This window comes from Fonsecaea nubica (assembly GCF_001646965.1).
Source record: "Fonsecaea nubica strain CBS 269.64 chromosome Unknown Scaff62, whole genome shotgun sequence".
Classification (NCBI taxonomy): Eukaryota; Fungi; Ascomycota; class Eurotiomycetes; order Chaetothyriales; family Herpotrichiellaceae; genus Fonsecaea; species Fonsecaea nubica.
This window is the reverse complement of record NW_019173735.1, coordinates 102,525-113,732: the sequence shown is the minus strand read 5'-3', so window position 1 is coordinate 113,732 and position 11,208 is coordinate 102,525. Positions and strand designations below refer to the sequence as shown.

The window sequence follows — 11,208 nt, the reverse complement described above, 5'->3', positions numbered from 1 at the left end:
TACGTGAATCCACGATCTAGACGAAAATACGAATTGAAACATTCAGAACGCTGAGAACCCCACAATGAGAACGAGCTACCGGTTTTAATTCTGCTTTTTGTCAAACCTTTGCTATAGACATTTCTCATTACGGCCTGTGCAACCTCCAGTCGAGTACGACTATGTCTGTATGTACTTGTATGCCTCTCCAACACGTTCATAAAATCCACTCGCATCGGGCCCTTTCCTAGCTAGCCTGATGAGGTAGGTACGTATCATTTCTGAAAGATTACTATGCTCCGAGATTCGTTCGCCAGATGTGCCTGTGGCCTCGCCCTCGCTTTTTTTTTTTTTTAGCTGTGACGGGGTGACAGGGCACACAGAGGGACAGTGACAGTGTCTTCCCACTACCATTGCTTCTCAGAGTTCAATTTGATGGGTTTTACAAGAAAGCAAAGCCAGTCTCTGGCATGATATGTCTCTGGGGAGCACATTCTCTCGTCCTGCGTCATGCTTCGTTCGGCCCCCAGAGTCTCTGATAGATTTTGGAAGCTGGGAAGTGGTGTTGCGGCGTGTACTTTTGACGTGGTTGCGTGGTCGGTGCGGAAGAAGAAGGAGCCAAACCATTCCGGCAACAAACGGGGCGAAGGATTGGTGAGAGTATTTCTGGTTGTTGCTGTCGCCGCTACCGTCGTCTGAGTCTTGGGTGTCTTGGTGCGTTTCAGTGGGTCCGCGGTCGACCTTGTATTCGAGCTCTATACACGAGTGTCGAGCTCGAGCAAATTCTTTTTTGCTCTAGCGTTTTGTGTCGCACTGTATATCGGTGTTTCGCACATACAGCGTTGTTAGATGCGGAGGCGAGTTCGAAGGTCACGGTTTATCCATCCGCCTGTTCAAGTCGGGACAAACGCGTTCGCGGGTGTCGAGGAGGCCGAGTGGCCCATTCGCCCTGCGTCGTTCATAGAGCCCCTGACTGGCGTAGCTCGTGTACTGGAACACGCAACACCAGGGACATCGATACTGAAAGGCGACGCGATTATAAAACCACATGAGGATGTCGTACCAGTTCAGGTTGGACCGGTCAAAGACGCCCGACGACATCTGCCTGTCCCAGTAGTCGCCGCCGCTCCAGGGCAGGAAGCGGAAACAGGCGCGACACAGCTTCAGGTGCGGGGGGATGAAGTTGTTCCTCCGCTCGAGGAGACGGAAGAGGCCGTCCTTGTCGCGGTAGCCGCGCCAGGGGGAGAAGATGCCCCGCTGGGCGGCCACGCGCGCCATGGTCTTGCACGTCAGGGCGAGCGAGACCTGGAAGTGAGGGATCTTGACCCTCTTGAAGATGTCGGTGAGAAGCTCGTGCGGGAGCTGGAGGAGTCTGCTCTTCCTCTGTGGAGAGACGGGCCCGTACAGCAGGATCGAGTCTGGGATGAAGAACGGGTCGTAAGGGTCCGGTTGGGACGGTCGGGGCCCCGCGGCTTCCTCCTGCCGACACCAGTCGTCGAATTCTCTGTCGGCCGCGGCTTTCTGGTCCGTCAGAATCTGACGTCGTGTCCGGAACCCCGACCCAAAGATCGAACGGTGAGGCGTCGTCAAGGAAGAGGGCGGCTCGAGGATGTGCTCGGAGCCGGAAATGCATGGTCGAGGCTGGGCATATTGTGGTGCGGCGTCTGCCATGTCTGAATCCATAGACAACGACTGAGGTGCGGTTGATGGCGAAATCAACGACTCTGCTATGATGTTTGGCTTGGAGATTTTTTGCGAACTCGTGAAACGAGCAAGAGACGGCGAGACGAGAACGTTTGATAAGGCTAAGAAAGAATCTGGGGAAGAGGCCTTGGGGAAAGGCTAGGCACGCAAGCTGTGGGCGGGGCAGGCGGGATGATTTGAGGGGCGGCTGGGCGGTGAACCAAAGCACTTGGAGGAGAACAGCGTGGCTCGCCTATCAACAGCCTGGACTCTTGTTGGCAAAGTTCCCGGTACCTGACGCCTCCATACGAGCAGGTATGTACCTAATGTTTGATGCCCGAGGCATGCGGCCATTACTGGCTCTCGAACACGGCACCAATGCCCAAAACTGAAACAAGAGTCTACGAGTACGAGTCTGTCCATTGCTGGTTAGGGTGCTACTAAGTCCCATCTCGAAGAACCCCTCTGCTCTTGTAGGTGCCAGCTGGCCTCGCGTAATGTGCTGCCCCTCCATGGTGTTACTCGGTGCTGCGGCCGACCTTACAAGGCTGAGCGCCAAGCTGCATCGGGCAACTCAAAAGTTGGCGACCTGCGGAGTTGGTTCGAAGGATGTTCGTGTGCCTTTGCTTGCACTTCTGTAGTTCTGGTGACTTGTCGTGACATCTCAGAGTTTTGAGATTGTCTCTGTTTTATCTCCTGTCATCCAACCCCCTAACCTGTGCTACACTTCGATCCCGTCTCCCACGATCCCTCTCTTGACCACCGCTTCGATGGCCGAATCTCACCCGGTGGGCGCTCCGCTCGAGGAGCAACTGGAATCAGAGTCCGACGCGGAAGAACAGCACCAGGACGAAGCCACAGAAGGCACTCACGATGCGACGGAAACGTCCTCTGGAAAGGCGAAGAAGAAAAAGAAGAAGTCCAAGAAAACCAAACTCGTCTCTGCCATCACCGGCAAAAAGTCCCCCGAAGAACCTACAGACCCCTCCAAACCTGCGTCCAGCTTGACCGGCGACTCGCTAAAGACTCTCCTTGACATGAACCCTGCCCTGAAAGGCGAGCTTGCGGGACTTTCACCAGAGAAAGCAAACGAACTGCTCAAAAAGATGGACGTCTCACAACTTCTGAGTGGACTTGCGTTGACGGGGAAAAATCAAAAGGACATGGCGTCTTACAAATTCTGGGCAACCCAGCCGGTGCCGCGCTTCGACGAAAAGGCAGAGGAGGATAAACCAGATGGCCCGATCAAAGAGGTTATCCCGGAACTGGTGCCCAAGACGGCCGCACCTCTGCCCGAAGGTTACGAGTGGGTGGAACTCGACTTGACCAACGACGAGGAAATCAAAGAGGTCTACAAGCTTCTTTCGTTACACTACGTCGAGGACGACCATGCCATGTTTCGCTTCAACTATTCCGCCGTCTTTCTAGATTGGGCTCTGAAGTCGCCTGGCTGGAAGAAGAGTTGGCACGTTGGCGTCCGAGCAAAGGGTCCCAGCCGACTTCTAGTCGCGACCATCTTTGGCATCCCGATCAAGTTGCGCATACGGCAAAATGTCCTCGACGTGGTGGAAATCAACTTCATGTGTGTCCACAAGAAGCTGAGATCGAGAAGACTGGCGCCAGTGCTCATCAAAGAAGTCACGCGCCGCTGTCACTTGGAGGGCGTTTACCAGGCAATCTACACCGGCGGCGTCGTCTTACCTACACCAGTAGGGAGCTGCAGGTACTTCCACAGAAGCCTCGACTGGTTGAAGCTGTACGAAGTCGGTTTCTCGCCTCTGCCGCCCAACATGACACAAGCGAAGATGATTGCTCGAAACCAATTACCCCCCACCACCAACACGCCAGGGTGGCGGAAGATGGAGGAGAAAGACGTCGACGCCGTCCACGACTTGCTGTCGCGGTACCTCGAACGGTTCGAGCTCGCCCAGTTGTTCACGAGGGCCGAGATAGTCCATTGGTTCCTCAATCGAGAGAAGCCGGAGAATCAGGTCGTGTGGTCGTTTGTGGTTGAAGGCAAGGACGGCAAGATCACCGACTTTGGGAGCTTCTACTGCCTGGAAAGCAGCGTGATTGGTGAGATGAGCAAGAAGCACGACAAAATCCGAGCTGCCTATCTCTACTACTACGCGACCGACCAGGCGTTCAATCCCAAGGAGAAAGGGTTGAAGGAGAGACTGTTGCAGCTGGGCCAGGACCTGCTGATTGAGGGAAAGAAGGTACGTTTTCTTGTTCCCTCACGCTCTCTGCTTTGCTTTCACAAAACCACCCTCTTTTCCCCAGTAGTACATTCAATACTAACGCGTGGTCAGGCGAAATTCGACGTCTTCAACGCCCTCACGCTGCACGACAACCCCCTGTTCCTGGAACAGTTGAAGTTCGGCGCCGGCGACGGCCAGCTGCACCACTACCTGTACAACTGGCGCACCAAGCCCATCAACGGCGGCATCAACGCGAAGAATATGCCCGACGAGAGCAAGAGGGGCGGCATCGGCATTGTGCTTCTGTAGACTGGCCGGTGCACGACAGACAGCACGAGGGCGAGGGCGAGGGCGAGGTGCGGATAACCGAGGCAAGAGGGCAGAAAGGCTAGAAGAGATGCTGTTTTCGAGAATAAGCGTTCATCGGTGCTGTAGTGCGACGTGCGACGTGCAACGTGCGGCAATGATACACGATGTTACGGACGTTTCTCCTATATACCGTACCTTAAGTACAAAGAGCTGACGGCTCCAAACGACGCGTAGGGTAAACATGATTTGACAGTCGAAGAACTCAACGGTTTGTTTCCCGGCTGCTCGGATAAGCCGATGATCAGTCCTGCCTAAGTAGAATTTGTTCTCCTATACTCGGTACAGCATATACGACAGGCCCATTCCTTTTCCACAACACCGTCAATTTCGGCGCTCTTCCTAATACAAGGCGATTCCGCCTATTGAATTGGTGCCCTTGCACCATCATAGAATTGTTATTTTGCCGCTCGAACACATTCTTCCGAGTGCTGGCCCTCTTGAGATTTATGCTTCTCTTATAGACATGGCAGTGCACTGAAGCCACACGATGACGGCCATTCCAGGTCATGCATTTTCCTCGAACCTGAACAGAGCCTGCTCTTGTTGCGTCAAAGTGCGCCTGGACAGAGTAATTCCAGCGTGGCTTGCGTTTGAGGGGGGATTGTAGTAGATTGTGATGTCCATGGACCTTTAGCTCCTCTTTTTCTTCCCGCTGCAGCAGCCACAGATCATCCTGAGCGAAGGGAGCCTGCTCGGTCTGATCGACTTCGAAAAGGATAAAAAAGGCTCGCTGGCCTGTCGGGACTCATGTCCCCGATGGTGTCGCTTCGACGACTCCTCAACAGGACTGTACGCGTGTCTGACCATATTCATTTGCCCTGTCGTTGTTTGTGCTTGGGATTCTTGTCGCAGATAATGAAGACGCGGTTCTTGCGGCGGACGGCCTGTCAAACGTAGCGGGAAATGTCAGCGGAGCTCACAGGGCCGCCATCTCGGGTGCCGGAGACAGAGGTCCAATGGGTGCGAATGGGCATGACCAGTTCTCGAGCTGAACAGGGGACAGCGTTACCTTGCAGCCATCACATAACCTCTTCACCGACGAGCGCGTCTTCATCCCCCGCACCTGGATTTGTGTGCTTAAGGGTAGCTGGACTTGTGAGCCTCGCAGAGGGGATTCTAAGCTTCGCGAGAGGGCAGTGAAATATGTTCTCGATGTGATGTTGGACGCGGAAGATCTGAAAAGAGGAAGACCGGCAAGGACAGGCCGAAGCAGACGGAGGCGGGCAGATAGTTGGGCGAGCATCCTGAAGGGTTGTACTGCACAATGGATGGTGTCGGTGTGAGGCAATGAGCTCGGGTGTTCATGCAAGGATGATGGAAGATTTGATTGAAGACGCAGTGCGGAAACTGCTTGCTGCTTTGTCTGGTCCGCCGTAGCTGTCGGGTGCCGCACTTGCTCCTTTAGCGAATTCCTGACGCTACGACTGGCGTGCCTCCACCATCTTCTTGTGTCTCTTCTTGGACCATCACAACACCAGCACTCCTCGCCTGTTGCCATATGACATGCTCGTTGAGGGGAATAGTCACGCAGATTAACTCTGTGCGTCCATATGGGTGTTGGCGTAGGAGCCGCTGGTTGACTGAAGTGATTGAAGACCTACCGTTGCCCCGAATGCAAAATCCACCGTGTTGGGACTATCAGCTATGACTGTGCGTCGAGCTGCCGGCCACATCCCCGAGGATATGCTGCAATCGACTCAACCAAGTACGTCCACATTGGTACTGCATTGCGTCAACATCGGTGGCAGATCCGCTCGAAGTTGTGCATCGTGCCGGAAGCTCTAGCTGGGACGGTCAGGGCTGCATCACGTCTCCGTGTCAGCCACGGTCACTGATCTCGAGAGGCTGCATGTGCTACCGAAGAACCTCTATTGGTGACACCAGGTCAGCAATGACGGCTTCTGCGTGAGTACGGGTCTGAGTGGCGATGTATCCACGTCTCTCGAGATCGGGTGCACTTATCGCATGCCAGCGTGACTCCATCCAACTATTTCTTCTTCCTTCTACAATTGAAGCGGGCGCGTCCATATCTCCGTCGTGTTTCTCGCGCACGCTGCTTCTTCTCGAGCCGTTGGCTTGCTAGTCTTACAAGGGCCCTCCCATGCTCGGAACGAAGACAGCGGTGTGCTAGCCACACGGACCTGTGGTGACATGGACTTATCAACAAAGTAGGGAATTGGGAGATGTAGCCTCACAACCCCGATTCTGGTTCCTGCTACTGAGTCGAAATAGCTCCGAGCTGCTCCCAAAGGTTAGGCTAATGTGACTGATCTAGTCATGCCCGCTGTTGAGTTTAGGGGCTTCAGCCTCGTTGTTACTGGGAGCAAGCGGGGACATGCGGGGTTGATTTCCCTCGAATGTACGAGGTACTCGGTACCTATTTACCTCGTACGTATAGTCGATCAGCTGCTAACAGTATGCCAGCAAGGCAATACGGACAACCTACACATGTGGAAGCATAATTACATTGTCAGCCGAAAGGATTCGTTGTCTTCTCCATGGTTCTCGTCATCGAGGTCTACACCTGTTCCAACTCGGCGGAGAATCGCGGAGAAGCGAGGGATGGATCATCACAGTGGAGCGAGTGAGTATGACTTAATGCGGCCAAGTGCGGCATCTATCCGCATGCAGACAGTATCCATCCGTGGACCATAGGCTCGTTCAAGCATTCAAAAGCCGTTTGATCCATGAAGTCAGCCGGAAGATGCACTGACAAACACTTCTTGCTTCACTCTCATCGACCAGGAACCACCACCACAATGGCATCCAAACTGTCCGCCCACGGCTACGTCTCGTCAAACGACAGCAAGTTGTTCTATGAGACCGAGGGAAACCCCAGCGGTCCTTCGATCTTGTTCATCCATGGCTTAGGTGGCACAACGAACGCTTTTCAACCTCTTGTCCCCGAGCTTCAAGACTACAACATTGTACGCTTTGACTGGTCTGGCCATGGCCGCAGTTCTACGCCAACGACTACTAGCATCGACTCTTACGTGGGAGATTGTCTTGGTACGTATGAAACTTTGTTGTGTACGGCGCCAAAACACTGACTGACTCTTCCGTCTCAGCTGTGATGGATGAGTTGAAATTGAAGGACGTCAATGTCGTTGGACATTCGTTAGGCGGCTTGATTGCTCTACATCTTGCCGCCAAAGTCCCTGAGCAGGTCAAAGGCCTGGTGTTGTTCGGCCCCGTCAATCCACCTCCCGAAGCTGGCCAGCAAGCACTCGGAGGTCGTGCCAAAGCTGTTAGGGAGAATGGCATTGTGGGCATCGCTGATACCGTCGTCGGCAACGCTTTTGCTCCCGAGTCGTACAAGTCCAGGAAGGGCGAAGTGGCCCTGGCCCGCGAGATGTTGACGAGGCAAGATCCCGAAGGGTACGCTCTCGCTTGTGAGGCATTGGCCAAGAGCCAGCCTGCTCCTTGGGATCGCATCAAGATGCCAGTTGCGGTGGTGTCGGGCAAGGAAGACAAGGTGTCCACCGTCGCGGCTGGCGAGACGACCACCAAGAATCTCGGCTCGAATGCGAAGCAGACGGTCGTCGAGAGCGTGGGACATTGGCACATGCTCGAAGCCACCGAGAGGGCGATTGAGATCATCAAGACCACATTCGCGTAGAGGGATGGAAATGGTCCTTAATGTCTAGTATAGAAACCTTTCCATGAACCCACTTGATCGACATACGTGTTCGGCACGTATTACACATATAGAAGACTACTATTACCCTCCTTTGCAGCTTGGTACTTGGTACTTGGTACTTGAGTTAATTGGTATCTATTTACTACCACCTCCTTTACTACCTACATACCTAGGTATCTCACTTCGTTCCCACCTCTTCTCTTCCTCAACGTCATGATTCAACGTCATCAACATCATCATCATTATTAACGGGTTACTACTAAAACGAGGTCCATTCCGTTCCATTCCATTCGTAAAAAACGTTTTCATGTACAAAAAATTGCAGTGCGACTCCTTGCTCCACCCTCCCTCTTTTGCCGTGAAAGTGTTGCTCGCGACCATCGTGAAGAGAAAAAGTGCAGGGGCGGGGAGTTCCATAGTAAGGTGGGGAGTTTGATCCGTGTCTGCTGAGCATGGATGCATCTGGATTCGGGACAGAAGAAAGGAACAGGAACCACCCCGAAAAACAACTTAGAGGTAGCTGGTTTCCCTTTGGCTTCTTTGTGGCGTTGGAGGTTTTTTCGAGCAACGAACGACCGAGCCCAACGTCCCCAATCCTGGGCGTCTTGTCTCACAGCAGCACGAGCGTGAATGCCAGGCAGACGACCAGTCCCAGCGCCGGCGACCGGAGCTGCAGATCCGGCGGCGAGAGTCTCGATGCGGCCGCGGCGCCGGAGAAGGCCGAGGGGGATCCGGTCGTCGTCCCCGACGGGCCTGACGCGCCCGAGGAGGTTGAGGCGGCGACCACGGAGCCGGCCGAGACCGACTCGCCGGGCGCGACCGTCAGCGTCGTGGTGTAAGTGGACGTCGTTGGCGAGGTGGGCAGGACGAGAGTGGCTCCACCGCTCGTCAGGTCGGTCCCGAAAAGCGTCGTGGTGCTGTTGTCGCTCACGGGCAAGATGATGGTCACCTGCGACCACGCGGGGCCGGACACCGTCACGTGCGAATAAGACGTGGTCAGGACCGTGGCTGTCGTGGTGTAGGACTGGGATGCCGACGTCGCGGGAGCCGACGTGGTGGGGGCGGCCGTCGAAGTTGGCGGAGTCGAGTTCGCGGTGGAGGGCACCACCGTCGCGACCGAGGTGGGTTGTGTGGTCTCCGACGACGATGACGGCGGCGGCGGCGGCGATGAACTCGTGGGAACCACGGTCGTCGACAGCGTCCCGGTCAGCGTGCTGAAGCTCGACCCGGCGGGGTTGGTCGTGGTGGCCACGACCGAGGTCGAGACGACCACGGTGGAGAACTGGTCGCAGTAGTCGAGGAACTGCTGGAACTGGGGCGCGATCTGCACGAAACTGGCGCTGTCGTCCGACTTGTGGTAGTCGATGCACTGCTCGCACTGCACCAGCGACACGTCGAACGCGGAGCCGGGGACGCAGAGCGCCGACGTCTTCCCGTTCGCCTGGGCCTCGAGCAGACAGTTGTTGCACCAGGGGTAGCAAGCGCCCGGGACGCTCGTCTGTGCCTGCCGCGCGGCGACGGTGGGGCTCGGCGGAAGCAGGATCGTCGTGGTGAGGGTCAAGACCTCGTTGACGACAAAGATCTCGTACGTCAGCCCAAAGTCGGTCGGGTTCATGTTGAAGTAGTCCTGGATGGCGTTGATGTGGAGTGCCGGGTCCGTGGCCGGAGTGACGTTCCCGTAGATGTCCAGGTCCCATGTCGGCAGCGGCGACGGCAACGCGTTGGCCGGGACGCACTCGTTCGGGCTGCAGTAGAAGTTTCGGTCCGGGATTCCGGCCTCGAAGTTGCAGTTCTGCTGCAGAGGTTTGCAGAGCCAGCCGGGAGGACATCCCCATCTAAATTCACGTTATGTATCAGCAACGAGCCCATCAAGGACAGAAAGACACAGGACAAGGAGAGACCAGCAAGCTCCAGGCTGGGACTGGACGACAGTGACCTGGTGAGTGACCACAAAGGGGCAAACTTACGTCCAGTCGGTGGGGTACGGTCCGAGAGCGGTATAGGTTGGATTGGCGACTCGAGTCGGACACACTGTGATGCTCGTCGCCTGGGAAGTGACCTCGTACAGCGAGATGATTTCGGTGGCTGTCTCGGTGGTTGGGGTTGTTGAGACGGTGATCGACGTTTCCGTCAGCGTGGCAGTGGCGGTGGTAGGGCTGATGGAGACGGTGACGGACGTTTCGGTGAGGGTGTCAGTCGCAGTCGTAGGGCTAATCGACACTGTGATGGACGTCTCGGTAAGTGTCTCAGTGGCAGTCGTAGGGCTGATGGCGACAGTGGTGGATGTTTCCGTCAGTGTGTCTGTGGTTGGGCTGACCGACACCGTGACAGACGTTTCCGTCAGCGTGTCAGTAGTCGGACTGATCGAGAGCGTTGTCGATGTTTCAATCAATGTCGCCGTGGTCGGGGTAATCGAGACGGTGGTTTCTGTCACGACCTCGGTCTGCAAACAGTCAGCGCCTCCAACCACTCCACCGTCAAAAGAGCACCAACCGTGGTCAATATCGTGGTTGAGATGATGGTCTGGAATATGGTGATTGGGAGGGTGGTTGTGTCGTGGTAGGACGCCGTGGTGGTGGTAGTGAGCGGCACATATTCAGTTTGAGTCACACTAACGAAAACCGTCGACGGCGGCGGACATGTGTATTCCCAAGGCTCTAACGGCGTAAGAGTGGAAGCCGGCGGAGTGTCGACGGCGGCGCTCGTCAACTGAGCGAAAACAGTGCTGATGGCGAATGACAGACTGGCCAGGCGGCCGAGTGATGGATGCATCTTTGACGGTGTTTCTTTTTTCAAAGCTTTTAGAAGACGACGACAACGAGAACGACAACTATTTCCTCCTCCTCACAGCACATTCATGACGCAGCCAACCACACAGCACGGAGCTGAAAAAGCGAATGGATTTTTTTTGGAAATGAGAGCGCGGGTTCGAAGCGAACGACAGGTAGAAGAATAATGAAAGTTTCCAAGAGCTGCCACAACTCAGCGGTCAAAAGGTAACATGCACAAGGGCAAGAGTGCGAATCGCTTCGAGAAAAGACTTGCCGTCATCATTGGAGCAAGTCCTCGGGGACAATTGATAACAACAACCCTGGGATGGTGGACTTGAACACGCCACATGGCATCGGGCTTTTCCTTGACAATCCTGCCATTGGGGGCTGGGGAGCTGGATGATGGGCCGGGTAATGCACGTTTGGTGACGTTCCTGGCTTTACATCTGCCATTGCCCTGCCAGAAGCGGACAGTGACGTGCCAATCAACGGTCGGATCAGCCCTTTTGTGAAGGAAGCTCGCGTTCGGGGACTTTGCCCCATGTTGTCTAGTCCCTCGAAAAGT

At 55.3% G+C, this 11,208-nt stretch overlaps 4 protein-coding genes across 4 annotated transcripts; 2 read left to right on the top strand and 2 right to left on the bottom strand.

The window, feature by feature from the left end:
• Positions 1 to 849: 849 nt before the first annotated feature.
• On the bottom strand, positions 850 to 1,650 carry AYO20_08180 (hypothetical protein; the record flags this gene model as incomplete). The annotated part of the gene is made up of 1 exon (XM_022646461.1): positions 850 to 1,650. One exon carries the CDS (start codon positions 1,648 to 1,650, stop codon positions 850 to 852), a length of 801 nt encoding a protein of 266 aa, XP_022497584.1.
• Positions 1,651 to 2,432: 782 nt separating this feature from the next.
• On the top strand, positions 2,433 to 4,172 carry AYO20_08179 (hypothetical protein; the record flags this gene model as incomplete). The annotated part of the gene is made up of 2 exons (XM_022646460.1): positions 2,433 to 3,881; positions 3,975 to 4,172. The coding sequence occupies 2 exons, from the start codon at positions 2,433 to 2,435 to the stop codon at positions 4,170 to 4,172; spliced, it is 1,647 nt and encodes a 548-aa protein (XP_022497583.1).
• Positions 4,173 to 6,991: 2,819 nt separating this feature from the next.
• On the top strand, positions 6,992 to 7,851 carry AYO20_08178 (hypothetical protein; the record flags this gene model as incomplete). Its single annotated transcript, XM_022646459.1, has 2 exons — positions 6,992 to 7,241; positions 7,301 to 7,851. The coding sequence occupies 2 exons, from the start codon at positions 6,992 to 6,994 to the stop codon at positions 7,849 to 7,851; spliced, it is 801 nt and encodes a 266-aa protein (XP_022497582.1).
• Positions 7,852 to 8,482: 631 nt separating this feature from the next.
• On the bottom strand, positions 8,483 to 10,644 carry AYO20_08177 (hypothetical protein; the record flags this gene model as incomplete). The annotated part of the gene is made up of 3 exons (XM_022646458.1): positions 8,483 to 9,707; positions 9,840 to 10,315; positions 10,366 to 10,644. 3 exons carry the CDS (start codon positions 10,642 to 10,644, stop codon positions 8,483 to 8,485), a joined length of 1,980 nt encoding a protein of 659 aa, XP_022497581.1.
• Positions 10,645 to 11,208: the final 564 nt, after the last annotated feature.